The sequence below is a fragment of the Sturnira hondurensis genome, unplaced genomic scaffold (genome assembly GCF_014824575.4).
Source record: "Sturnira hondurensis isolate 20B ecotype Veracruz unplaced genomic scaffold, ASM1482457v3 Scaffold0015793, whole genome shotgun sequence".
Classification (NCBI taxonomy): domain Eukaryota; kingdom Metazoa; phylum Chordata; class Mammalia; order Chiroptera; family Phyllostomidae; genus Sturnira; species Sturnira hondurensis.
Genome location: NW_028088424.1, coordinates 3,361,120 through 3,388,682, shown reverse-complemented (window position 1 = coordinate 3,388,682; position 27,563 = coordinate 3,361,120). Strand labels below are relative to the sequence as shown.

Here is a 27,563-nt window from a genome sequence, read left to right as displayed (position 1 = left end):
GTCCCAGTCCAGTTATACACTCACCCTAGTGGTTGGATCCCGTTAGGCCTTGTGATCCAGTGAGGGAAGCTGGAGACCAGTTGTCTACCCAGGATGCTGCCTAGGCAGCCAAGGAGCAGTGAACAGCAGCTACTACATTAGTGGAAGCCGTGCATCCGTGGGAGCGAATGGAATGGAAGGGCTGTCTAGCATGTCCAGTATGAGTGGTGGATGGGGAATGTAACTGATGCTTATCACTGACTCTTGGTCAACGTTATTTTTACAAAGCAAGTTTAACAGTTTTGTAATATGAGCTTGCGATTTATGCTTTAAGTAGAAGTCAGGACTGTTTTAAAGACTTAAGGTTCAGTATTTTTGAACACAAATATTTATCTAGGATGTAACTAAGTTGAGTGAACTGTAACTGTTAAACAGCTTTTAGCTTTTCTCAAGCTCTATTGTAGGATGTTCTTAAGCAGTAAGTGTTTAGGTCAAAGCAGTTGAATTGTAGTAATTGTCACTCTTACACCCCATTACATTGAATGCTGTTTGGAAGCCATACTTTTTTTTTTTTTTGGTAAAACTCAATGTAGGATCTGTTTCTACATTTAAAAAATGAAACATTTAACAGGAACCTAATCAACAAAACAAAAAAAAAAAAACAAGCAAAATACAACCAAAGACACTGAAATAGAGAGCAGGCTGACAGTGACCAGAGGGGAGGGGATTTCAGGGGAAAAGGGGAAGGGTTTGCAGGAAGAAGTATAAAGGACACATGGACAATAATGGGGCAGTGGGGAGGGCTGGGCAGGTGGGCTGGGGTCAGGGGGAAAAGGCAGAAAACTATACTTGAACAACAATTTTAAAAAATACATGAAAATTTAAGAAGAACATTTGGCAAAAAAAAAGTTCCAGTATGCAGGCTTCAGGGGTTTTCATTTAAGGGGTGGTTTGTGATAAGGAGTTATAGTCAGTCGTATAAGGAACTTCAAGAACATTACCTCTGAAGATATTCGTAGTAGAAAAATGTATGATTTACAAAACAATGGAAAGAATGCTTCTCTCTCTATACTTGCTACCCAGCTTTAGAAATAAATGTGACAGGTCTCTGTTCTATTGAATCTCTGTGTTCCCATCCCCAGTCCTGTCCTCCCTCCACTCAGATATAATCACATATGTATGAGTCCTGAACAGTATGTAATATAGTTTTGTATATAATGATACTTAATATAAATAGTACACTCTATTAATATAAAAATACTATTTTTCTGTAATTTTTTTCACACAGTTCATGTGTCTGAAATCCATGTTGATTCTTGTAGCTCTTAACCAATTCATTTTCACTGTTTTCTAGCAGTCCATTTTATGAAAACATGTTTTCTACAAAATTATTTTAATGACTGCATAGTAGTCTATTGTATAAATGTGCTGTAGTTTATTTAATCTATTCCTCTTGTTAGTCGTTAGGTTCTTTTTAGGTTTTTACTAAAGGAATTGACATTCCTTCAGCTCAGTTTTAATGCATAGCCATTATTATTTCCTTTGACATAATAGAAGTGGAATTACTATGTTGACAGTATTTTTTGCTGTGAGTTATTTAGAAGAAATGCTATGAATTCCTTTCTTTCTTTATTTCAGTCTCTCTTTCAGTTGCCTGAATTTCGAAGACTTGTTCTCAGCTATAGTCTGCCACAGAATGTCCTTGAAAGTTGTCCAAGTCACACAGTAAGTTGCTGTTGAGGAATCTTCACTGTTGTTCAGTCCCGTTTGCCCCCAAAGCTTTTCATTTTTTTGCTAAAGCTAATAACTATGATGCTTTTTGGCTTGTGCTAGTGTTATTTTCACTTCAAATGGTTCTTTTTCCTTCTTTGTGACAAGAAAATAAGGATTTGCACAAAGATAAAGTTAAGTAGCAATAAAATTAGAAAAATGGCTCCAAGAAAATTATGTGTCATCCTGCTGGTCTCAGCGTCTGGGAGATGCAGAGATCCCTGTTCTGTCCGTGGCCTCTCCACTGTGGCCTCTTCACTGTGGCCTCTTCACCGTGGCCTCTTCAACGTGGCCTCTTCACCGTGGCCCTCTTTCACCTGCGTTCAGCAGCTTTTCTTAGCGCTCTTCTAAATGTGAATACTTTCTTTGCACTGCCTCCAGTTCACGTAGCCACTCAGACCCAGTGACGCAGAAAAGGTGACCAGATGCTGGCGGTCAGGACCTTCCTAGAAGAGGCTTTCATAGTTTCTTGCCAAAGGATGAAGCCTCTTGCCAGTGATCTATCCCTTCCCAGTATTTCACTTGGGTGACAGGAGGGAGGACAACAGCTTCAGAAAACAAACATGTTTGCTTTTCTGACACTGTTTTCTCTATTGCTTCTACATTGATGTTCTTTCAGTTTAGGGTGGTCTCCAACAGGGACTAAATCAGAGCACTTGTAACATAGTTTGAGACCTGCCCCTGGTCTAGATCTAGGTAAATATAAATTAGGGAGTGATCACTGACAACTTTTCTCTTTGTATGTGTTAATTTTCCAAGTAAGAGGTTGTAAGAGTGAACATTGCTGTATTTTTTTTACAGGAAAAGAGGAATATCATGTTTATGCAAGAGCTTCAGTATTTGTTTGCTCTGATGATGGGATCAAATCGCAAATTTGTAGACCCTTCAGCAGCCCTGGATCTCTTAAAGGGAGCATTCCGATCACCTGAGGAACAGCAGGTGCGTAAGGCTGTTTGCATGTTTTCCCTTAAACTTTGAAGCATTCAAAATCATAACTAATAATACTGTAATGTTGCTTTATTTTAACTGTATAATAAACTGTGAACATGACTGAACAGGTCTGTGGGAGCCTGCCTTTGCCCTTTGTGTTTCAGGAACAGGTGGTGGTAGAGGGAGAGAAGGAGAGAGTGTGTGTTGGGGGCGCAGGTAGGCTGGTAGTTCTACAAAGGAATCTGAAGGGAAGAAGTAGTAGTAGACAGGATAGAATTATACAGAGGCTCCGGAAGTAGGAGACTGGAAAACGTCTCTGTGAATCCTAGCAAAAGGTCACTGAGAAAAGGAAAGTCCTTTGTCTCCACCTCTGTAGACATCCCCTTTGGGGATGGTGCAGATAAAAATCTTATCTGTCAAACTATCTGAACCTGAGTTCAGCAGCTTTTCTTAGCATTCCTCTAAATGTTAGTACTTTCTTTGCACCGCCTCCTGTTAAAAAACAAAGCTCTCACTATTAGAATGGCTTCTTCCTCATAGAATTAATTTTTTTCTCTAAAGGTCCTACAGTTCTACAAGATCTCAAAATATTTCACAAGTGTCCTGTCTCTGTTCAGATCTCACACAAATTCTACAGGAGTACGGTGTGTTCTTTCGACCTTTTTTTTTTTAAAGGCCTAACTGGAAGATTTTGTTAGTTTGTTACAAGATGTGGCTGGAAGTAGCAAAATTCTAGTTTCCTTCTAGCCACATCTTAGAGACTGCCTAACACACCTTCTGTTTTATCTGTAGTAGTTGGGTTCCAGTATTGCTTGTATCTTTATGATATCTGGCCCTAAAATAGAAATGCTTTTATGGTAATAGAATCTTAGTCAGTGGTGAGGTAAGAGTAAATGTTTGTTTCCCTAAGTGTAGTCTTGAGACTAACTCAAATGCAAATTTTTATTTCCTCTCTTATAGCAAGATGTCAGTGAATTCACACACAAGCTTCTGGATTGGCTAGAGGATGCATTCCAGCTAGCTGTTGCTACTAAGTGAGTGTCAAGGATTTGTTTGTACCTCCTACTTACTCACAGTGGTCCAGTGAGAATTATGATAAGGGGGAAGATTACTCATCTCAAGTAGAGACTGCTGGTTTTTACAAAACTTCATGGGTAACCACTCATATATTTGTCCTTGTGTATCCCATTGCCTTTGGCTTTTCTTTTTGAAGATATAGGTAATCATGTCAACTCATGTATATGTATATATTTTTTTTTACCAAAACATTAACTTTGTCAAAGTCATAGCCTGTGCTATAAAATGTGTGGATGTGACACATTTTATGTGTCTTGTCATGTAACATGGTGGTCTAATATAGATACATAAAATTTAATCTAAGACAACTTTTGAAATCTATGTAGACTGTTAGAGAATAGTGTTTAGTCATATCAGTCACTGAAAGAAGTGAAATTCAGTACAAAGATACAGGTATCCCTCCCCCATTACAGGTGCTGGGAAATTTATTTTCTGAATTGCTAGAACTCTATGTAGAAGAAAGTATATTATAAGACAGCTGTGTATGTAGAAACATACATAGTTAATAACAATCTAAGATGGGCTTATAGATATAAACTATAGTTGACCCTAGAACAACATGGATTTGAACTGTGTAGGTCCATATACACATTAATTTTTTTTCATTGAATATATTAGAAAAGCTTTTTGGAGATTTGTGATAGTTTGAGAAAACTTAGAGATGAACCACATTTTAGATTTATTTTTGAAGTTTAAGAAAAACTTAGGTATGTCATGAGTGCAGAAAATATATATGTATTTTATGATTTTTAATAATTTCTCTAGTTTTCTGTAAGAATAAAGCATATAATACATAACATCCAAAATATGTGCTAATCAACTGTGTATTTTGTCAGTAAGGCTTCAGGTCAGCAGTAGGTTATTAGTAGTTAAGTTTCCGGGGCATCAAAGTTACACATAGATTTTTTAAAAGATTTTATTCGTTTATTTTTAGAGAGAGGGAGAGGGAGAAAGAAAGAAGGGAGAGAAACATCAATGTGCAAAAGAAGCATTGATTACTTGACTCTCACATGCCCCCAGCTGGGGACCTGGACCACAACCCAGGCATGTGCCCTGACTGGGCATCGAACCGGCAACCTTGTGGTTTGCAGGATGATGCCCAGTCCATTGAGCCACACCAGTCAGGGCAGTATACATGGATTTTCACCTTTCCCCCTAACCTCCTTATTGTTCAAGGGTCAACTGTGTTTTCATTCCATTACTATTATGCCACTGGGAAAACTTTTTTCTGTGTATTTGCCGATCTGCACAAGAGGGTTCCTCCTTATCTATGTACTACTTCTATACCTTGTCTACCTTGGAGAGAGAGATATATATGGAATGTATACAAATACATGTATTAGACTTTAAGCTCCTTAAGGTCAGGGATCATGCCTTGTTATCTTTGTGTTTTCAGATTTTAGCATATACTTGTTCAATGAATGTTTGGATTGAAATAATTCATTACTTATTTTAGACAGTACATGGCTCTTTGGAGTTTAATGAACATGTCCTATTTTTGCTTTTGAGTGATGGTTGGGTTTAGTGTAGTGCTTACCTAATCCAAATGATACCAAGTTGTCTCCTTTTTTAAAAGCAGCAATCCCAGGAACAAATCTGAAAATCCAATGGTGCAGTTATTCTACGGTACTTTCCTCACTGAAGGGGTTCGTGAAGGTAAATTCTCTGCTCTAAATGTTGATGCTAGTCCTGTGACCAACTCTGTATGACTGTATCAATTTGGGAAGGCAGTGTAGTGAAAAAGCTTGAGAATCTGACAAACACAGGTCTGGATGTTGGCTCTGCCTCTTAGTATATATACTGTGTTTGTCATGGACAGATTGTGTGAGCTCCTGGATCCTTGATCTCTTCACCTATAAGATGGGCCTGATCGTTATCTCAGTGTTGTTACATTAAATTGTGTAACATTAGCATTGCTCAAATCTAGTATTAATTTTAGACACACGGTGATGTAACTCAGTTTTCTCTGTTGGCTTTTTCCAATGTAATATTTAATCTCAAAAGGTTTTATTATGTTAGGCTGCCAAAAATGTTTGTCTACTAAAGAAGCCACTTGGTGGGCACATGAGGCTTTTTTTGTTTTCCGACTGTAGAGATTTTTGAATACATATGGATAGACTAGTATAAAAGCTTCCATTAACTCAGCAGCTGTCAGCCCATGGCCAGTCATTCCCCATGTAACCCCTGCCTGCTCTTACCCTTCTGATATTCTTTAAAAAAAATAAAACAAAACTGTCACTCCAAAGAAAATAGCATTTCTTACATGAAATGTCAGTATTCAAATTGTTAATTTGTTGTATAATTATATATGGAGGGAGAATGTGAGTGGTGTTTTTTTTAGTTTCTTTTTCTTTTAATCCTCACCCGAGGACATTTTTTCATTGCTTTTAGAGAGAGAGAGAGAGAGAGAAACATTGATCAGTTGCCTGCCATACGTGCTCTGACCAGGAATCAAACCTGCAGCCTAGGTATGTGCCCTGACGAGGTATTGAAGCCTCAGCCTTTTGGTGTGTGGAATGATGCTCCAACCAACTGAGCCACCTGGCCAGGGTACAGTTTTTTTTAATTAGGATCCAAATGTGGTTCATTTATGATTGGCTGATATGCTTAAATATCTTTTCAACATCTATAGCCTCTCCCTCATCTGTCAGTCTTTTTTCCTTGAATTTTTTTAAAGAAATTGGGTTGTTTGTTCTCTAGTATTTATATCCCCACATTCTGAAATTTTGCCGCTTGCATACCTGTGATATAGCTTAACATGTTCTTCTCTACTCCTCTTGTCATAAATTAGTAGTTGGATCTAGAAACTGGATTCAGGTAAGGCTTTTTTAGGCAAGCGAAATTTACAGGTGGTGGGATAGTCTTGACCTGGAGGCATTTAATGTCTGGTTGCCCTTGTTTTTGCAATGTTAGCTGTTGTTAATGATCAGTGCCTGGATTCACTGGTTCATACAGGTTGCACTTTACATCAGTTTGCAGATTGTTGTTGAATTAAGAAGATAATGTCCCTGTGGTACCAGAAAAAAAGGCTTTAGATAGTGCTATGGTAGTGATGTCTTTTAAAAAGCAATCTGTTTCTTTGTTTAGGAAAGTCCTTTTGTAACAATGAGACCTTCGGCCAGTATCCCCTTCAGGTAAATGGCTATCGCAACTTAGACGAATGTTTGGAAGGGGCCATGGTGGAGGGTGATGTCGAGCTGCTTCCTTCTGATCATTCAGTGAAGTATGGACAAGAGGTGAGTTGCTTATTTTTATTTGGTTTGCCAAAGACAAAGCCAGTGCACTAGGACTGACTGTTTGGGCCATTCGTTTTCCAGTCACATGTCAAATAACTTTACACTTAACAGAACTTGAACTAGTCTGAAGTTTGTCATGAGTTGATATGAGTTACTGAGTCTTAACTATTTGACAAATAAATTATTTACCAAAGTATGAACTTGGAATTTGAGTTAATCGTATAAAGGTTGCATGCTGCTTCTGATGTTTCAAGTATGATCAAGTTTCTCTCTTTCTGTTGAAGCCTACCTGTACCTGAGTAGGGAGAACCCACTGCCTCCATATTTTCGGAGGGTAAAAGTACAGTGATTAACTCCTATGGTATGCCATTTAGAATATTTTCCCTATTATAGTATTTACTGTTTTCGATTGTAACTTCTGCCTTTGCCTTAATATTTTGTATTCGTTTATTTATTTTTGTGGGTTGGAAAGAAAAAGGGATATTGAAGGGAGAACAAGGGTGATTAATATCTCAAAATTCCAGCTGGGTGAAGAACGAGTGAGTTGCATTTGCCGCAGTGGTGTCAACACCACACAGCTTGGATTATTCTCTTTTCATCATACATTTTGAGACAAAATTGCAGCTTATTTGATGAGTTCAATTCAATAATTACTATAGGAGAAAGAAAAGCTTTTTTGCATTAAAGTAGGGAGCCTAACATGTTCTAAGTCCTGATTGGCAGAGCTGAGCGGAGCTCTGTGATGAATGTGCTTACAAAATGGGGCGTGTTTATTAGCTACTCAGCCCTCTGCAGACCTTTATTCAAGGGTGTGGACTCTTTAAATAGGTAAATATATATGAAATCATTGTGCCTGCTTGGGCTTGGCCCTCTGGGCTCAGGCCATCGGGTTCACCTCGTGCCGACAAGGGTATGTGAAGGGAGTGCGGCCGTCTGTACCTTTGGTGAAGGGGCAGTTTAAAGCTGTTCATAAAGACCTCCGGCATACAGGTGAATTGAACAGAAGTGCCTTTCCTGGTTTAGCTGTTCCTCGTCTATGAGGAGTGACAGTTGAGATCTTTTTATAAGTTAGGGCTTTCTTTTCTTGAAATTCAAGGCAACATTGTGGGTTCATTTGTTGGAGTCTCTTAGAAGAAGGCTGTATTGTTGGAATGGAGAAGTTTTCTCAGAAAGTTGAGAACTCATAATCATGAGGCTATTTCAGGTTTCATTTTGAATCTTCTTTAGACATAAAGAGGATTCAAATTATGGTTAATAGACTATAAATAAATAGTTTGTAATATATGTACACATATTAGTCTTTTTAGCTGATTCACAGAGATAGTTATCTCCTTATTTACATGCTATTTAGATCATAATTTCTAATTCTTTGGTTAGACTAGCCATTTTCTTCAGGTTTTCAATCTCCTGAGTACTGATGGCTTAATGAGTGAGTTATAGGTGCTTGGTGCAGTTCACTTATTTAAGGATGGTCATTTCTGAGGATGATAGTGGAGTTGGAGTATAGAGGAACGCTCAACCATATTCCCAGTGAGGGCATGATTCTGAGTCGTCATTTCCCTTAGGATATGAGATTGAACAAAAGCTCTAGTGTGAGTTTATTTTGAATGTAAATTCTATACCAAAAGAACAAATTTGATGAGGGGTATTTTAAATCTGGCTGTTGCCATTTCCTAAAAATAACTTCTTTCTCCCACATTTCTACTCCTGACATAGTGTTGGTTTACAAAACTACCTCCAGTATTGACCTTTGAACTCTCAAGATTCGAGTTCAATCAATCCCTTGGTCAGCCAGAGAAAATTCACAATAAACTGGAATTTCCTCAGATCATTTACATGGACAGGTGAGTGCTGCTGATGGATTGTCTTCTTTTTTCCCCCCAAATTTCAACAGGCTTTTATTCAGAATTTGACAAACTGATTTTTTGAAAAGATTTTATTTATTTATTTAGTTTTTAAAAATATATATATTTTATTGATTATGCTATTATAGTTGTCCCATTTCCCCCCTTTATTCCCCTCTGCCCTGCACATGCTCCTCACTTTACTTCATGTCCATAGGTAATATATATGACTTTGGCTTCTACATTTCCTGTTCTATTCTTATCCTCCCCCTATTTTCTACCTACCATCTATGCTACTTATTCCCTATACCTTTTCCCCCCCTCTCTCTCTCCCACTCCCCTGCTGATAACCCTCCATGTGATCTCCATTTCTCTAGTTCTGTTCCTGTTCTAGTTGTTTGCTTAGTTTGTTTTTGTTTTAGATTTGGTTGTTAATTGTGAGTTTGTTGTCATTTTACTGTTCATATTTTTTATCATTTTCTTTTTCTTAGATAAGTCCCTTTAACATTTCAGAATGTTAACTTACATAGAGGGGATGTTAAAGGGACTTACACCCTCACATAATAAGGCCTTGGTGATGATGAACTCCTTTAACTTGACCTTATCTGAGAAGCACTTTATCTGCCCATCCATTCTAAATGATAGCTTTGTTGGGTAGAGTCATCTTGGATGTAGGTCCTTGCCTTTCATGACTTCAAACACTTCTTTCCAGCCCCTTCTTGCCTGCAAGGTTTCTTTTGAGAAATCAGCTGACAGTCTTATGGGAACTCCTTTGTAGGCAACTGTCTCCTTTTCTCTTGCTGCTTTTAAGATTCTCTTCTTATCTTTAATCTTGGGTAACATAATTATGATGTGCCTTGGTGTGTGCCTCCTTGTGTCCTACTTCTTTGGGACTATCAGCTTCCTGGGCTTCCTGGAAGACTATTTCCTTTACCAGATTGGGGAAATTCTCTTTCATTATTTGTTCAAGTAAGTCTTCAATTTCTTGCTCTTCCTCTTCTTATTCTGGTACCCCTGTGATTTGGATGTTGGATTGTTTAAAGATGTCCTGGAGGTTCCTAAGCCTCTCATTTTTTTGAATTCTTGTTTCTTCATTCTGTTCTGGTTGAATGTTTCTTTCTTCCTTTTGTTCCAACTTATTGATTTGAGTCCCAGTTTCCTTCCTGTCACTGTTGGTTCCCTGTACATTCTCCTTTATTTGAATTAGCATAGCCTTCATTTTTTCATGTAACCATATTCAACCAGTTCTGTGAGCATCCTGATTACCAGTGTTTTGAACTGTGCTTCTGATAGGTTGGGTATCTCTTCATCACTTAGTTGTATTTTTTCTGAAGCTTTGATCTGTTCTTCCATTTGGGCCATATTTTTTGTTCCAGCACACCTGTTATGTAGTAAGGGGTGAGCCTTAGGTATTCACCAGGACAGGGCAACCCATGTTGCTGTGTTGTGACGCTGTATGTGGGGAAGGGGCCAAGAGGGAACAGTGCCACTTGCTCTGCTTTCTGCTGGTTTTCAGTCACTTCCCCCACTACCCACAATCAAAGTAGGCCCTTCTGGTGCTGATTCCCAGGTAGGTGGGCTGTGTACATTCCAGGACCCTGTGGGTCTCTCCAATGAACTCTCTTGTGAGGCTGGGAGTTTCTCCTGCTGCTGCCTCAACCCCCACAGGGGTTTTCAATTAGAAGTTTGAGGCTTTATTTCCCTGGGCTGGAACCCTGGATAGCACGTCTGTCTCATTCCCCAGTTGTTCCTCCCAGTTTATCTGCATGTGAATGTGGGACTGCCCAGTCCCCAATCTGCTGCCTGGCTGGGTCTGTGAGGGGCAGACTTACTTGCCCCCATCCTCCAGCTGTCGCCTTGCTGCGAGTTCTCTCTACCCGGCTGCTGGTCTCCACCCCTCCTACTGGTCTGGATGAATGTGTCTTCTTTAACTCCTTGGTTGTCAGACCTCCATACAGTTCGATTTTCTGTCAGTTCTGGGGTTTTTTTGCTTTTAAATTGTTGTCCTTCTTTTGGTTGTGTGAAGGAGGCACAGTGTGTCTACCTATGCTTCCATTTTGGCTGGAAGTGTGTCTTCTTGATACATTGCAGCAGAAGTGAGCCCATACTAAGTATATTATGCATATAAATCATTTTTTAAAAAATTCAACCTGGCTGGCGTAGCTCAGTGGATTGAGCGCGGGCCTGAGAACCAGACGATCGCGGTTCGATTCCCAGTCAGGGCACATGCCTGGGTTGCAAACCGGTTCCTTGCAGGCCAACTACCAGCAGGGGATGCACAAAAGACAACCATACATTGATGTTTTCTACCTCTCTCCTTCCCCTCTATAAATAAATAAATAAATAAATAAAATCTTTAAAAAAAATTCAGATAGGTCATCTTTTTTTAATTTTTTTATTTATTTATCCTTAGAGGGGAAGAGAAGGAGAGAAATATCAATGTATGGTTGCCTCTCTTGGGTCCACTGCTGGGAACTCGCCTGCAACCCAGGCACGTGCCCTGACTTGGTTCGTAGACCCGAGCTCAATCCACTGAGCTACACCAGCCAGGGCCATAAATCATTTTTTAATCCTTATCTGAGAATAAGTTTTGTTTATTGATTTTAGAGAGAGAGGAAGGAAGAGAGAAAGAGAAACATCAGTGAGAGAGAGAAATATAGGTTGGTGGCTTCCCATATGTGTCCTGACAGGGGATGGAACCTGCAAGCTAGGTATGTGCCCTGACTGGGAATCAAACCTGAGACCTTTTTGGTATATGGGATGGTGCTCCAGTCAATTGCAACTGAGCCACCAGGATAGAATAAGCATTTGCATTTCTGAGGAGCTCTCAGGGTGCTGGTAATGCTGCTGCTTATCTCTGTACCACAATTTGGGGAGCTAGGTTTTAGGTGAAGACCTGCAATTTGAGAGTGAAGAACAGTATGTGGAGTACCCACAGTCTCTTTCTAGTCTGGTTTATTGATGTATAGTTTCCATTTGAAAAAAGTTACCACTTTTAGGTATACAGCCAATGAGTTTTGACAAATGTATGTAGCCCGGTAACTGCCATCACTGTCAAGATACAGAGCGTTTCCATCACCCAAAAGGTTATGTGTGCCCTTCGCAGTCCATCCCTTGGCTCCACCCCGCGTTTTCTAGCCCTTTAGGTATGCATTTCTATAATGTTATAATTAAGAACATTAATATTTAGTGTATACCTTGGTGTGGCTATCTTCTTTCGTTTATGATTATGATTTTGAGATTCATCCATGTCGTTGCCTGTATCAGTGATTTGTTCCTTACGATTACTGAGTAATGTTCCTTTGCATGGATGTTCCACAGTATTTTTTCCATTCACCAGTTGGTGGACATTTTGGATGTATCCACTTTTAGGCTATTATGAGTAAAGTTGCTGTAAATATTTGCATAAAAGTCTTGGTATGGGTTTTAGTGCTTCTGGGTACAATACCCAGGAGTGAGATTGCTGGGTTGTATGAAAAGTACATGTTCATAAGAAATTCCCAAACTGTTTTCTAAAGTGGCTGCATAATTTTGTATTTCTACCAGCAGTGTATGAAAGCTCCGTTTGCTCCAAATTCTTGCTGGTACGGGGAATTATCAGTCTTTTTAGCGTTAGCCATTATAATGGGTTTATAGGACTGTCTTATTTTTTATTTATACTTCCCTGATAACTAATGGTGTTAGTATGTAATTACATACTTTGTGTGTATGTAATTAATGGTCATTTGTATATTTTATTTGGGGAAGTGTCTGTTCAAGTAGTTTGTCCACTTCTTTATCTGGATTTGTTTTATTCCTATTGAGTTTTAAGAGTTTTTTTTAAAATGTGTTTTAGATACAAATTCAGATGTATCCTGTATGCTTGTCTCTTCTGTTTTTTTCCCAGTGTATTTAAAGAGCAGGAGTTTGAGTTTTGATGAAGTGAAATATACCAGTTTTTCTTTTACAGTTTGTGCTTTTTATCTTCTCACTAAGAAATCTTTGCCAAACCAAGATCACACAGATTTTCTTCCATTTTTTTCTAAAAGTTTTGTAATTTTAACTCTTAGATTCATGTCTGTGACCCTTTCAGAGTTTATATTCGTATGCAGTGGGAGGTAAAGGGATTTTCTTTTTTTTCCAGGAGAGGGGAAGGCAGCCTTTGGCCGTCCAGTTATTCTCGCACCGGTTGTCGAACAGACTCTCCCGTCCCCTGTTGAATTACTTTGGGACTTTCGTCACAATTAATTCAACTTATATTTGTGGGTCTGTTTCTGGGGTCTCTGTGTGTGGTCTCATCTTATGTCAGTGCCACATTGTCTTGATTACTGTGGTTTTATTACGTATCTTGACCTCAGTATAAATTCTCCAAGTTTGTTTTCTGTTTTTCAAAATTGCTTTGGTTACCCGGGTCCTTTGCATTTCTGTGTAAAGTTAGAATCAGCTTGTCAATTTCAACCTGATAGCAATTGAGATTTTGATTGGATTGCATTGAATCTGTAGATCAATTTGGGGACATTGATTTAACAAGTTTTAGTCCTTTAATCCATTAATGTAGGACAGCTTCATTTCTTTAATGCTTTGTGAATTTCTCTCACTGTTTTGTGGTTTTTATTGTACAGTTCTTGCACATATTTAATTGTTTATCCTTAAATTCATGTTTAATTTTATTGTAATTGGTTTTTTTAACCTCATTAGCTCCAGGCTGTGCCTCCAGGGGAAACCTTACATTTTTCACCTTTAAATATGATGTTAACTATGTCTTCATAGATGCCCTTAGTCTAATTGAGGGTTTCCTTGTATCCTAGTTTGCTGAGACTTAGTGTTATCAATGTTTTTAAATGTAAATTGTGTTTGGGGCCTTTTTTTTTTAGGTACATGTACAGGAACAAAGAGCTTGTTCGAAGTAAGAGAGAGTGTATTCGGAAGTTGAAGGAGGAAGTAAAAGTCCTACAGCAAAAATTGGAAAGGTAAATCAAGGACCCCTGTGCTTAGAGGTATAGGAGTGGAACATTAAATTCAGATAATTTGTTCGTAAAATTAATTCAGAGTTTGAGTCTTAGCTAGTGTATTATAAAGTAAGAAAAATTTTTTCCAAGTGTGCAAGCAGTCTTCACGTACCCAGGGACTTAAGCGACCCTGAGCCACGTAGTCAGTTGCTGGCAGTGCGTCGCAGGGGGCGCACCTTCTGATTTCATAGCCCTTTGCTTTTGCCTCCCGCCTTGCCACCTTTTCACAAGCATGAGGGAGGTAGTTGTCATAGTACTTCTCTCCCTTTGTCTTGGGAAAGCAGTTTCTGAAGTGTCTGGGAAAGGCGAAAAGCAAAACAAACAAATAAAAGTGCTGTTCTACCCAGAGCAGTGCTAACTGATTAAAAGGGTTAATATTTCTGATACATACCAAGTTTTTTGTCTTATAGAGAAATCACTCCCTTTTGTTTGTTTATTTTACACTTTTTCTGTGGCATTACCCCTATGATTTCCTAAGGGAGGAGCCAATGTAATTTTCTAGTCAAGACAGATTTGATTGATTTAGCATTTAGGAAGGAATCTCATACACTGTCAGTATTTTTTTCCCCTTTATCTGCTTAACAGTTTTGCCGCTGTCATCACCCCACCTCTACCCAACTTCATTGCTCAGTCATTAATTTTTCTGAAAGGCAGTGCTTTGCATACCAGTCTGTGATAGACCTAGTACCTGTAGTTCCCTCTGCTCCCAGCTCCCTCTCTCACTTAGGGAGGACTTACCCAAAACAACTGTGATGGATCATCTCTTTGTCTTAGTGTTTAAGCTGAGGATTGATTTCTCAAATTTTGTCCTGAGAATGATTTACAGAATTCTCCTTGCAACAGTATTTCACTTTTAAGGTTTTTTTTTAAGATTTTATTTATTTACCTTTAGAGGGGAAGGGAAGGAGAGAGGGAGAGAAATATCAATGTACAGTTGCCTCTCGGGTGTCCCCCGCTGGGAACTGGCCTGCAACCCAGGCATGTGCCCTGACTGGGAATCGAACAGCGATCAATCGTCTGGTTCGCAGGCTCGCGCTCAATCCACTGAGCCACACCAGCCAGGGCCACTTTTAAAGTTTTAATGATACTTTTTAAGACCGGAAAGTTTTAATTGTTTTTATAGAATGAAATATGCCTGATGTATTATAGCTCAAAATATTCAGTTTACCAGTAACCCACAAGACATTCAGGTTTATTTAGATTTTAAAACAGTGTATCAGAGCATTTTCTGTAGTATGATATTGGTCTTTTATAAATAAAATGAGTTTTAAATTTCAGATAATTTAACTTGGGTAATTTTTTTTAAGTGCTTGTTTGGCCCTGGCTGGCGTAGCTCTGTGGATTGAGCACAGGCCTGCGAACCAGAGGATTGCGGTTCGATTCCCAGTTAGGGCACATGCCTGGGTTGCAGGCCAGTTCCCTGCAGGCCAACTCCCAGCAGGGCACGCATGAAAGGCAACCATACATTGATGTTTCTCTCCCTCTCTTCCTCCCTTCCTCTCTCTAGAAATAAATAAAATCTTTTTTTTAAAAAAGTGCTTGTTTATGTGTGACATACTCCTGGGAAAATAAATATACAAGACACTGTTCATGAATACCATTAGGTAGTGGGACTGAGATGGAGGTGGGTGACTTTTATGGTTTCTTTTTTTTTTTTTAAGATTTTATTTATTTATTTATATTTAGAGGGGAAGGAGAGAGGGAGAGAAACATCAATGTATGGTTGCCTTTCATGCGTCCCCTGCAGGGAGTTGGCCTGCAGGGAACCGGCCTGCAACCCAGGCATGTGCCCTGACTGGGAATCGAACCGCGATCTTCTGGTTCGCAGGCCTGTGCTCAATCCACCGAGCTACACCAGCCAGGACTGTGGTTTCTTTTACACTATTTTGTATTTGAATTTTCTTTCTAGGTGGTTTTTTATTATTAAAAAACAAGTTCACCATTTCTTCTCTAAGATAACCTTGATATAAAATTAAAAATAAGCCCTGGCTGGTGTGGTTCAATGAATTGCATTTTGGCCTGCAAACAAAAGGGTTGCTGGTTTGATTCCCCTTGTAGGGGGTGTACAAGAGGCAACCACACATTGATGTTTCTCTCTCTCTCTTTCTCCTTCCCTTCCATTCTCTAAAAATAAATAAATAAAATATTTTTTAAAAATTTAAATTAAAAATAAGATTTTTTAAACATACAGTGTAGGTATCTTTTTTAAAACAACCTTTGCTCCAACTTTACTAAATTAATGCAGATGCTGCATTGTATGAAGTAGTTGATATGACGGAATTCAATTAAAAAACAGGAAAATAATGTCATAAAATTGAAGATAAGTTTCTTTTCTTTTTTAAAAAATTGTATTTATTTTTAAAGCAAGGGGAAAGGACGGAGAAAGAGAGGGAGAAAAACATCAGTGTGTTGTGTTTACCTCTTGTGTGCCCCCTACTGGGGACCTGGCCCATGACCCAGGCATGTGCCCTGACTGGGAATCAAACTGACAGTCCTTTGTTTCGCAGTCCAGCACTCAGCCACTGAGCCACACCAGCCAGGGGTGAAGAGATGTTTCTTAGAGAAAATTTTTTCCTGAAATTTTATATGAGTATCATATTAAAATACAGCAGACCTGCAGAATCACATATAAAATGATGGTTTAAAATCCTGTGGCAGATTATTAATATTGCATTGCTAGTAAGAAAATGTTTCCTTTGGTCCAGGACAGTAGTGTGTTAATTAATTCAGCAAACACTTAGGGCTTAAGAAGATACATTATTGGGTAGATTAGAAGTTTGATTTGTATACTATAGGAGTTCAGAGACAAAAGATGTTTTTTCCAGCATTGGGAGGATGACATATTGGGAAAGATTTCATGGAGAAAGTAGATCTTGAAAGAAAGCGTTTAGATAAGCTGATAATAGAAATTAAGGCAAGGAAATATATCCGAGGAATAGAACAGTTCTTTGAGGTTCCTTTAGCTTTGCATATTCAATATCCTTTTTTAATGAAACTTGGAACTCTCTGCAGTATCCGGATCCACAGCAGCAGTCATTCCGTTTCTCCTCTGTTAGTGAAGACAAAGTGTATTTGCTCTGTATCCTCTAACATGTGGTTGACTTTGAGTTGCACTGTACTTATTTTCCACTGGTGTTTTCATTTCATAGTGGTTTTTTTTTTTGATACAGAAACAGGCACTTTTCCTTCTTCCTAGTTCTAGAGCTGTTTTCTTTTTTTCGCTTTATTCAGAGAAGAAAAATGTGGAGTGACTCTATGTAGATAGACTCTCAGAATTACAGACTTTACTTGTACCAGTTGGTCAACTTAATTATTGTACCATTTAAACTCTGTCTACTCCAGTGAACTGTAGAATTCATCAAAGTAAATTTCTTTACTGAGTCTAAAATGGGCTCATAATGGCAGAATATTAGGTATTATTAAAATTTGCTAGCTATTTTGGCTACACACTTCAGATATTTATGAGTTACTAATCCCAAAGAAATCTTGAACATCTCATGCCTGGTCTGTGCTGTCTAGTGTGTGAATAACAGGGAACTCAGGGCTCTGCAAAAGAAAGATTTGCTAGTTTTCTCAAACTTCAACCTTTATCAATGCCCACTTCCCCTCTCCAGCTTTCTTTCCTTTTTTCCCTAATAATTGCGAAGTGGTTGATGTACAGGACGGCGAAGAAAACTCTTGGGTACTAGTTCACCCGCATAATTTTCAGATTTGAGTACTGGCAATATTTCTATTTTCCCTTAAGAAATAGCATTTACTTTTAGGATTGGAGCCTAAATGGGATATGATAGTAGGAGAAAGAATAACTGGCATGACTTTGATTAGGAGCCCATTTGAAATGTTTTCTGCCAGGTATAGAAATTTAGGTTAAGAATTTTTACTTTTGTAGTTAGAGATTTTCTTTTGCCCTATAGATTTTTTGAGTAATGTATTAAATATTGTGTAGGCTTTAGCAATAGCTTTTCCATTGACTCTTCACACAATAACAGATCTCTTGTCGGCCTCGAAATATAAGACAGACACGGCCACTAGAGTACCATTGTCTTTGCCTCTTAGGTATGTGAAGTATGGCTCAGGCCCAGCTCGGTTCCCACTCCCGGACATGCTGAAGTACGTGATTGAATTTGCTAGTACAAAACCGTGCTCGGAGAGCTCTGTGTCTCAAAGTGACACAAGCATGACATTACCACTTTCTCCAGTGCACTGCCCCGTCTCTGACCTGACATCCAAGGAAAGGTAATGAATTCTTTAATAATATATACATATTGTTGTGTTTAATTTGAACTGTGCACCATCTTTCCAGCTGATTAACACTCACCCCATATGAGCTCAAGGTCTGTGAGCGTTCTGTCTTCAAAGAAAGGGTTTTGCCGACTGTCGCTTGGGAGACTGTGCAAATTTCCACCAGGCACTCACCTTGCCCACAGGACGGTTGGGGTTCAGATGCTCCCTGAGTTATCTGGAATGAGAGGAGACCTCAGCTCTTGCTCTTCTAAACATCTTATTCTTCCTACTGAAAGTGTGCATGACTAAGTAAACTGAGTGAAGTGTGCACAAAAGGAAAGCCTCCCTTTCCTTTCCTCAAGGAAAGGGAGGCTTCTTCACAAATAGAAAATTAGAACGTGGAAAGAACTGGCTAGCAATTGAAGAGGACGGCCTAGGGAGATTATCCAGGGGAGAAGCAGGGAAGCGAAGTCTTGTGAGCCCTCTGGTTCTGCTCTGGCTGAGGCACAGTGGGCACCCTCCGTAGCCTGGAGGGTCAGCTTGCATTAGATTTGATGTGTATGTCCTCATTTAAAAATCAAACAAACAAAAAACACTAGAACCTATTTATTAAAAGGTTAGGTTTTTTGGTTTTTTTTTTGGGGGGGGAGTTAAGAAAGAGCATCTTGCCGCGGCCAGGTGGCTCAGTTGGTTGGAGCGTCATCCCATACACCAAAAGGGCACAGATTTGATTCCTGGTCCGGGCACATAACCTAGGTTGCAAGTATGATCCTCAGTTGGGGTGCGTACAGAAGGCACTTGAATGATGTTTCTCTGTCACATTAATGTTTTTCTCTCTCTCCCTCCATCTCTCTCTAAAATCAATAAACATATGCTCAGGTGGGAATTAAAAAAAAAGATCAAGTCTTAACTGCAGAATTGTTCAATCAACAGCAGTACTTCCTTCAGTACATTGCAAAGCACTTCTCAGGGCCAGGGACCCACATTGCAAACAGTTTCTCGCGTGATATGATGGTTAAAAGATATTATGGCCAGTACCGGGGTTCGCATCAGCTTTCCAGTGGAGATAAGGGGTGAAGTCAGCTCATCTGAAAGCATCAGCAGCTTTTGATGATGGGGAGAGGGCCAGCTCTAATGCTCCTAACCTCTGAGAGAGCTGGGGTTGGTGGACTGAAGCAAGCCCCTCTAGGGCCTCACTCCTCCTGCCTCCTAGAGCACCTTCTGGAACATGGACTATATTCACAGGCCTCAGGAAAACAGGGTCAGGTTCAGGCTGTACTGCCTACCCCCGGCTGAGCTCCTGCCTTCTCGGGGATCTGGGATAATCTGGGCTGTGTTTGTGGTGGAGCATTAATGCTGCCGGGGTGGGGGGGGGGGTAGGACGGGGATAAGGAGCTGTCCTGGGTTTTCTTTCTTTCACACTGCACATCACATCTGTCAGCATATGCTGTTGGCATATCCAGAATCTTCCACCTCTCCCCACCTTCACCACCTCACGGGCTCAGCCCACTGATGTCCCTGGCCTGGGTTATGGCAGTTGCCCCCTCTAGTCCTTCACCATATGAGCCAGAATGACTCCTGCATTTAAAATATGTCAGATCCTGTCCCTGTGCCTGAAACCCTGCATTGGCTGCTGTTTCCCTCAAACCACAATTCAGTGTCCCTTCTGTAGCCCCCAGGCCCCCCATCACTGTGGCCTCATCTCCAGCTGCCTCCTCTCCACTCCTGTCTTCTAGCAACTCTGGTCTCAGCTCTTTCCTGGATGCTTCAAGGATGTTCCCTTCGCAGGGTCCTTGCCTTTGATCTTCCTGCTTGAACCACAGACTTTGCATTATGCCTTCCTCTCTCCCTCCCTTTACATCTCCTCAGATGTCTCCTGATCTGTGGGGCTCCCTTGTCTCCCTGTGTGAGACAGTACACCCCCACCTTAACACCCTCCGGGTTATCCATAGCCATTACAGTTACCTGCCTATAACCCCGTGTTTTTTCTTGTTAATTTTCTTATTTCCTGTCTCTCCACTAGAATATAAATCTAATGAAGATAGGGATTTGGCTTTGTTTTCTTCTGTGTCCCTAGAACCTAGAGTAGTGCCTGAGACATCACAGGTGCTCAGTAAATATTTGCTGAGTGAGTCAGTGAGTGAGCATGTGAGTACACGGTGTGCCACACACTGCCCATTGCCCCCCGCCCCCAGGGGTCTGCCACCAACTAGGACATCCAAAGGCCATACAATTCTCTCTCTCTTGGCCTGGACCAGCCGGGACCCAACAAAGGACACCTTCTCCACCATGGTTATAGCCATCACATGGACTGACAGAAAAACCCACACTGCCTAACCAGGGCTCAGGAACCTGACCAGAATTCTCTGCTGGGTCACTGCAAACAGAGAATGAGAGAAAGAGACCAACTCTAGGGCATATTTTTTGTTTGTTTGAAAGTGGAAACTCATGTATGAGAATTACAGAAAAATTTGGAGATGGTTATTTAACTCCTTTTGCATTTCACAGGGTGGTGGGGAGGGGTCAAGCAGGCCTCATTGGAAATGGCACGTGGAGGACACTAAGCAAGCAGCTGATAAATAAACCATCTGAGACCGAGGCCTTGGGAAGGAGCACTGGGAACTTCCAGACCTTCAAGAGGCAGGGCTTGCACTGGGCTACAGACAGAGTCAAGAGTGCCGTATCACAAGATGTATAAAGCAGTGTTGGGGAATCAGTATTTATGTACTCTGTAGGCAGTTTGGGGCATTGCTTTATTAACATTACATGTTAAAATATAATACTTTTCCTGCAATGCTTTCTTGAATTACTCAGCAAGGGTACTCCTTATTACGTTCTGGGATGAGGGTTTTTCTTGTAAGAAGACATCACCCAATTGGAAATGGAAAAGACAACTTCAGAACTGCGCTCTGAAAGGCAGTGCGCCAGCAGTGGTGCTGCCTGGAACTCTGCAGGTACCTGCCCGTCTGCCTGTAGGGCACCACTCGGAAGTTCTTAATGCTCCTGTGCTGTAGTTGCCTTGCTTTTCCTGCTTCCTGGAGAAGACACACAAGCTTTGTCTAAGGCCCCCGTGGAGGAGCTTTTTCTTGGTCCTGAGAAAAAATGCCTAAGGAGACCAGGCCTGGACTCTGGAGTACCTCTGGAAGAAGCTACAGAGTGATCTGAAGGACTCTCTGGGGCGTGGCTGTTCCTGCAGAAGCCAGGAGAAGTCATGTTCTGAGACCCAGCTCTTCATTTCCAAACTGGTGGGTGAGGAAACCACGAGGCTCAGTCTAGCTCCATCATCCACCGAAGGCTCCCTCGGCTGACTGCTCTCATGGGATTAGAATGCTCGTCCGAAGTGCTCCCCAAACTGACAGCTTAGGCAGGGCCCAGATGCTGGCAAGCCCGTAGTGCCAGGTGACTTGGAATGTGGCTCCTGCTTGTGTGCACCACCTTGAGTCCCAGAGACTGCGGGGCAGGGAGGGGCTTTGCAGGCACATCAAAGTGCAGGCGCCTGCTGGTGTGGAGGCAGAGGCCGTGGAGCGAGGGTGAAGACTGCAGTATGGGAATCTTCATTCCCCGCTCAGTCCGTTGGTTGGCACAGAGTTTACCTGGGTGTTGCTGAACTCTGACACCACCACCTGCAGCGATGGGTCTGAGTCATGAGCATTTGCTGTCCCCAGGTCTGAGTTGTATAATGTGGGCTCCTCAGAATGACCTGGACTCTTGGATCCATTCTCTTGAAGTAGGGAGCTCTCGGAGATTAAGCTTTAGGATGGACAGCTGGGATGAACTTGGCCATGTCCAGGCTGAGGGAGGAGGCAGTGTGCTTCCTGTTCCATCAGGTCTTATGGCCCCCCGAGTGCTGAACTCGATGTCCTCTGAGCCCGAGGAACGGGAAGCAGAATCCAGATACTCCATCCACTGTAGTTCTTTACCAGAGGTAGTTACCGGGTTGAGCTCAGAGAGTGGGCACAGCCAGGTGAGGGCCAGTGGGGTGAGCATCTGCGTGTTTAAGAGGGCAGACTTACAGGAGAGATCGCGGGATAAGAATGTTAGTCCCTATGGGAAGCTGAGAAGCTCACTCTCCTCAGCGTCCAAAGCAGAGAAGTGGGCTGCTAGTACTCACACAGGTAAGCCTGCTCCTGGAAGAGCAGCTTCAGGTAGCCCTTTATTGGGCCATTGTTCCTGCTGGCAAAGACCAGGTGCTCCAATCCTGAGTTTGTTGGGTGACAGCTTTCAAGAGGGGCCAGAAGACAGAGGTTTCTGGTATGCGCTTCTCCTACCCCCTACCCCCGGCCTCTGCTCGAACGTGCTCGGCATCAGGCCCTGCAGAAATGGCCTCTAGGGTGCTGCGCAGTGTGGCATCTTCGTCTTTGGTAGTGATCACTGTGTCCAAGGACATGGACTGTACCTGCAGCGCCTCCATGGATCCTGCTAGCTGCTTCTTGATGACTGACCAGGGTGGCAGCCTGGGGATCCGTTCCACTCTCCACCACCGAGAGCATGTCCACGAATACAGCAGCTCCCAAGGAGAGTCATGTGACGCCTGCTTAGGAAGCAGGGGAACTGCAGCGGTTGGGGCAGGTGGGGTGGGGTTGCACGGGCAGTAATCCAGGCCATGGCATTCCCAGAAGCTCCAGCCCCGCTCTGTGGCCTCCTGGTTACTGACTAAAAAAGGTTAGGTTTTGATGGTTAGAAGCTTACCATTTCCCCATATTAATAACTGTGTATGCATATTAGTGCACATCTGGATAGAACATACCCATCGTATCTCTGAGTTTCTTGTAAGTCAAAGCTGAAGGAAGTTTATGTTACTCAGGGGGGTTTTTGTTGTTTTTTTCTTTTTCTTTTCCTTTTTTATTTTAATTGTTGTTCAGGTACAGTTTTCTGTTTTTTACTCCCATCCCCGCTGACCCACCCAGCCCTCCACCCTCCCTCCCGTTCCCCGCCCCCCTAGTTTTTGTCCATGTGTCCTTTATACCTGTTCCTGTAAACCCTTCCCCTTTTCCCCTGAAATTCCCTCCCCTCTCTCCTCTGGTCCCTGTCAGCCCGTTCTCTATTTCAGTGTCTTTGGTTACTCAGTTTTAATGAGAAACAGAAACCTAAGTACAGTTAGAAACTTCATTTCTATTCCTGCTGATTTATCTGTGTGCAGTTTGTTTGACGATGGCAGTAAACTTTTACTTTCACATACTTTGTTCTCAGTTCGTTTAGGACAGTGGCGCAGTACAGAAGTTAACGTTTAGATTTAGAGCTGAGTGTTAGAAACTTACCAGAGGCTCCCTTGGGAGTAGTGTGGCTACAGCGGCAGATCTGGGATTGCCCAGCCCTCTGCTGCCCTCCCACAGCACCACCTGGCTTGTGTTCCTGTCAGTCAGATGTTCGGCGGGTACTTCGTTTTTCTCGCTCTGTGTATTTTGTTCCTGTACTCACCTGTCCATCCCGCTTTGGTAGGTTGCATCTTGGAAACTTGTCAGTTGATACCTCAATTCTTCCTTTTTCCGGGTTCCCTCTTCTCCCTCCTTTTCCGGGTTCCCTCCTTCTCCCTGCACAAGAAGGCCTTATAACAAGTGGTGAGAGAGCATGAGCCAGAGACTCAGGCAGACCTGGGTCTGATACCTCTCCACCGCTTACAAGCTAGGTGAACTTGGGTCCAAGTTTCTTAATTTTTCTAAACCTTAGGTTTGTAATTGGTTAAGAGAGAGAGTATCTCTGTAGTAATAGTATCTGTCATATAAGCAAGTTGTATTAAATGAGATATTGCATATAAAGGAAAGATTTGGCTCAGTACATGTACAGAGTAAATACCAACTTACAGTTGTACTTTTCCACATAGCAGCTTACTTTACAAAGCATATTAATTTAGGCCAAGTATATTTTGGAAACTATCATACAAGCATGATTTGTCTTCCTTCAGAACAAGTAAAGAAAGCTCTTCTCAGGATGTTGAAAGTACCTTTCCTGAAGATTGTCTCCACAAGCCTACAACAGTGGATAAGCCCCTTACATCTTCCCGGTCTCCTATGGAAATGCCTGCACACCCAGCTCCTCGAACAGTCACAGATGAGGAAATGAACTTTGTTAAGACCTGTCTTCAGAGGTGGAGGAGTGAGATAGAACAAGATATACAAGGTTGGCTCTTTAAAACTTGTCAAACAGCTATTCTTTGGCCTCCTGTCTTTGACTATTTGGAAGTTATGCACCATGGGCACACTTGCTGCATTGCCATATATACTGTGGAATTTGGTCCCGGAGATGATCACTTCCTTCTTCAGTTCCCTACAGGTTTCCTGTTGGGTCACACACCCGTTACACAGCCATGGAAAGATCCTTCTTGGATTCCCTCCTACGCATTTCTGGGGGTTCTGGGGTGGCCTAGACACTCGTGATCACCTTTGGCTAGGGCTTTTCTGTACAGTCATAGCCCTGGTGCTCACTTTTCTCCTCCCTCCCCTTACTTTATCCTTTTATCTGGGGAGCTAAAAATAAAGTCAGTCAGATTTGTGCCAGGTTCTTAGTCACAGAAACTTACCTCTGCCCTGCTCTGCCAACTTCTTTCAGGGCTTGTCTCTGGGACACTTATTTTATACCCAAGTGACGCATTACAGTCTTTTTCTAAGTAGATGTTTTTTTCTTTAAGAAATTTTGGTGCCAGTGATGAGATAATTTTTTAAAATCTTAATGTAATTAAATTAAAAGCCTTTAGAACCTAAAGCACTAACTGTGTGGTTTATAGAGTGAGGTTAAAATCACCGGATCCCTGGGGTACAGATAAGCATACTATTTGTTTAGTTGGGGCCATGACATGGAATGGAATTGTTTTAACTAAGTATCCTTTTTTTTTTTTAAACAGATTTAAAGAATTGTATTGCAAGCACTACCCAGACTATTGAGCAGATGTACTGTGATCCTCTCCTTTGTCAGGTAGAATGAAATCAAGGGAAAGTAGCTACAGAGTAGTCTAGTGGTGCTAATGGTAGATACAAAAAGAAAATTGGGGGTTTTCTTTGAAAGTGGATGGGAACCTCCCTGAAATATAAGATACAAACTTAGGGGGAAAATTGTTAGTATTCTGTTTTTTTATTTTAGGCTAAAAAAAAGTGGTATATCTTCTGCCATCAGTAGAAACCAAAATATATTTGTTTTGATTCTGCCATGTTATTTTTTGATATATTAAATAGGTTTGCCCTCAAATATTAATAAAACTTTCTCATATAATGGTAATTTAAGTAGTACAGTGGGGAAATGTAAACTAGGGATCGGTTACCTGTCATTTCCAAAGTCCCACGACCCTTTGTTTACCAGCCTGCCTTCAAGGTTCTTTATGTGAAGACTGTCAAAGGGAGGTAGGCAGGGTAGAAATTCTAAGTATCCCCACAGATTTTTGCTTAGAGTAGCAGTCTGGGTGTGGAGGGAAGGAGGTTCCAGTCCAGGGCGACCTCTTAGTGGCCCTCCGGACCTGGCGGGAGGACAAGAGCTCTGTTCCCAGGGTTGCAGGGCAGGAGTGCGTCACGTCAGTCTAGCTTTTCCCCATTTTTTCTTTTGAGTATATCAGACCTCTCTCCACTAGTAAAGTCATGTCAAGGTGCTGAGGAAATGTAAGTTTAACTTGATTCTATGGCTGACTTTCCTTTTTTCCACCAGTAGTTACTTGACACTTAAGTATTGCTTTATTTTCTGCTTAATTGTGACAAGAAATGCTTTTCAAATGTTGAGACAAACAAGTATGTAGCTAAAAGGGTCTTCACCTCAGATAGGTGTACAATTCCAAGAAGAAATGTAAGAACTGTGTGACTGATTCATAATGAAATATGCTAACTTAAATGTTGGTTCTGTGCCAAAAATAAAATAGGCACAGAACAAGATAGTGGGACCTACAGCCACTAATCTTGCTGTAGGTCCCAGTGTGATAAGCATTTCTCAGCAAAAGTGGTCAGGGTGCTTCTGCTTTTACATGAATTGAGTTTGGGATTGTGGGGTAAGTCTGGGTTATCTTTGGTTTTAGATCTGTAACCATGACAGTTGAGAGTTGAGCGAGGTCTCAGAGGAGGTTACCTAGTTCAGCTCTCTGGTTTTAAAGATTTGGGAACTGAGACCTAGTTGGTAAGTTCCAAGGCTATGTATCACCAAGATGTTTCAATGTGAGCCCTGTAACAAATACATGTATAGTTAGCTTTTTTATGTCTGATAGTTGGGCATAAACTTTTATTTTAGTAAGCTGAACTTTGTCAGATTACTTTGCTTAATCTAACTCAAATATGCTTTCTGATTTGCAGGTGCCTTATCGCTTGCACGCAGTTCTTGTTCATGAAGGACAAGCAAATGCCGGACACTACTGGGCCTATGTGTATAATCAACCCCGGCAAGTCTGGCTCAAGTACAATGACATCTCTGTTACTGAATCTTCCTGGGAAGAACTTGAAAGAGATTCATATGGAGGCCTGAGAAATGTTAGTGCTTATTGTCTGATGTACATTAACGACAAGCTCCCCCACTTTAATACAGGTAAAAACATGTTAGCAGATACCAAAGATAGGGCAAATATGTACTAATCAGGAAAGGGGAAAGAGTTAAAACAATTTTAACCTAAAGTTTATTATAAGGTAATAATGCATTTTTAAAAATACAGTACAAAAGAGAATAAATAGGAAGAGCAGGTTTGCTCTCCAGCTTCTGTCCTAGCTCCCAACGAGTACCCGCTGTCAGGTTTCTCATGTGGTGTCCAGATACACTTTCTGCAGACACTTTCTTTAGTCATTGACATCTCCCCCCCACCCCCGCCATGTTCTTCCCCACACGGGGTATTTTTCCATTTTGGTCTGCATCCTTTTCATTAATTGTGTGTCCTGGTGACCTGTATTTCCATAAATAAAATTGACGCATTCTTTTTAACAACTCCATAATAATTCCATTGAATGGGAACTATATCTAGTTTGTTAAACCAACTTTCCATTAATAAAATTTTAAATTGTCTAGTTTTTTTCTTTTTTAGTGACATTTTTGTATGCATAGTTTTGTATGCTTTGAAAAATAGCTACATTTTACAAGTTGATTTGCCTAAATAATTTTATACTTCTCATAATACTATTATTAATGTTAAGAGCACTCATATTTATATTGGTACTTTACTCTTTACTGCATGCTTTCAATTTTTAATTTTCTAATAACTTATAACTCTAAAAGGGAGATAGGCAGGGTGGAAATTCTTATTATCCACCTTTTTCAGATAAGATTCTCTAGCTGTCCAAAAAGTAAATAGCAGGCAAATGATTCAAATCCAGTTCTGACTCCAAATTCTGTACTGTTTTCCATATACATGATTCTCTCTTCCTTTCACATCTTCTCTGAGAGGTCTTACGGCCAGCGTTTCACATCTAAGATCATAGAAGGCTTTTCTTTCAGTACTCAAACTTGACTGTGTTTGATAGGCAAGAAGACGGGTGAGGCCTTTTGCCCAGGCAGCATGTTGTCTTTCTGAGTCAGTAATGAGAGTGTTAGGGTGGGAGGGCGGGGAGGTGAAGGAGTGGTCA

The 27,563-nt window shown here is 41.1% G+C and overlaps 1 protein-coding gene and 1 pseudogene across 7 annotated transcripts in view; one reads left to right on the top strand and one right to left on the bottom strand.

The window, feature by feature from the left end:
• The window catches only part of USP28 (ubiquitin specific peptidase 28), a 76,263-nt gene that overhangs the window by 33,124 nt on the left and 15,576 nt on the right, over nucleotides 1-27,563 (top strand). For 2 of the 7 annotated variants that reach the window (XM_037065645.1, XM_037065641.1), the window contains exons 6-16: nucleotides 1,618-1,704; nucleotides 2,551-2,688; nucleotides 3,640-3,713; nucleotides 5,336-5,412; nucleotides 6,844-6,992; nucleotides 8,709-8,836; nucleotides 13,690-13,785; nucleotides 17,881-18,060; nucleotides 23,951-24,165; nucleotides 24,887-24,957; nucleotides 26,310-26,538. In XM_037065645.1, the coding sequence (XP_036921540.1) occupies nucleotides 1,618-1,704; nucleotides 2,551-2,688; nucleotides 3,640-3,713; nucleotides 5,336-5,412; nucleotides 6,844-6,992; nucleotides 8,709-8,836; nucleotides 13,690-13,785; nucleotides 17,881-18,060; nucleotides 23,951-24,165; nucleotides 24,887-24,957; nucleotides 26,310-26,538 (1,444 nt within the window). Of the gene's footprint in view, nucleotides 1-1,617; nucleotides 1,705-2,550; nucleotides 2,689-3,639; nucleotides 3,714-5,332; nucleotides 5,413-6,843; nucleotides 6,993-7,270; nucleotides 7,354-8,708; nucleotides 8,837-13,689; nucleotides 13,786-17,880; nucleotides 18,061-23,950; nucleotides 24,166-24,886; nucleotides 24,958-26,309; nucleotides 26,539-27,563 lie in introns of those variants that run through there. The other 5 variants (XM_037065644.1, XM_037065640.1, XM_037065642.1 and 2 more) reach the window with 4 other exon arrangements.
• On the bottom strand, nucleotides 20,916-22,538 carry LOC119000564 (pleckstrin homology domain-containing family M member 1-like; annotated as a pseudogene).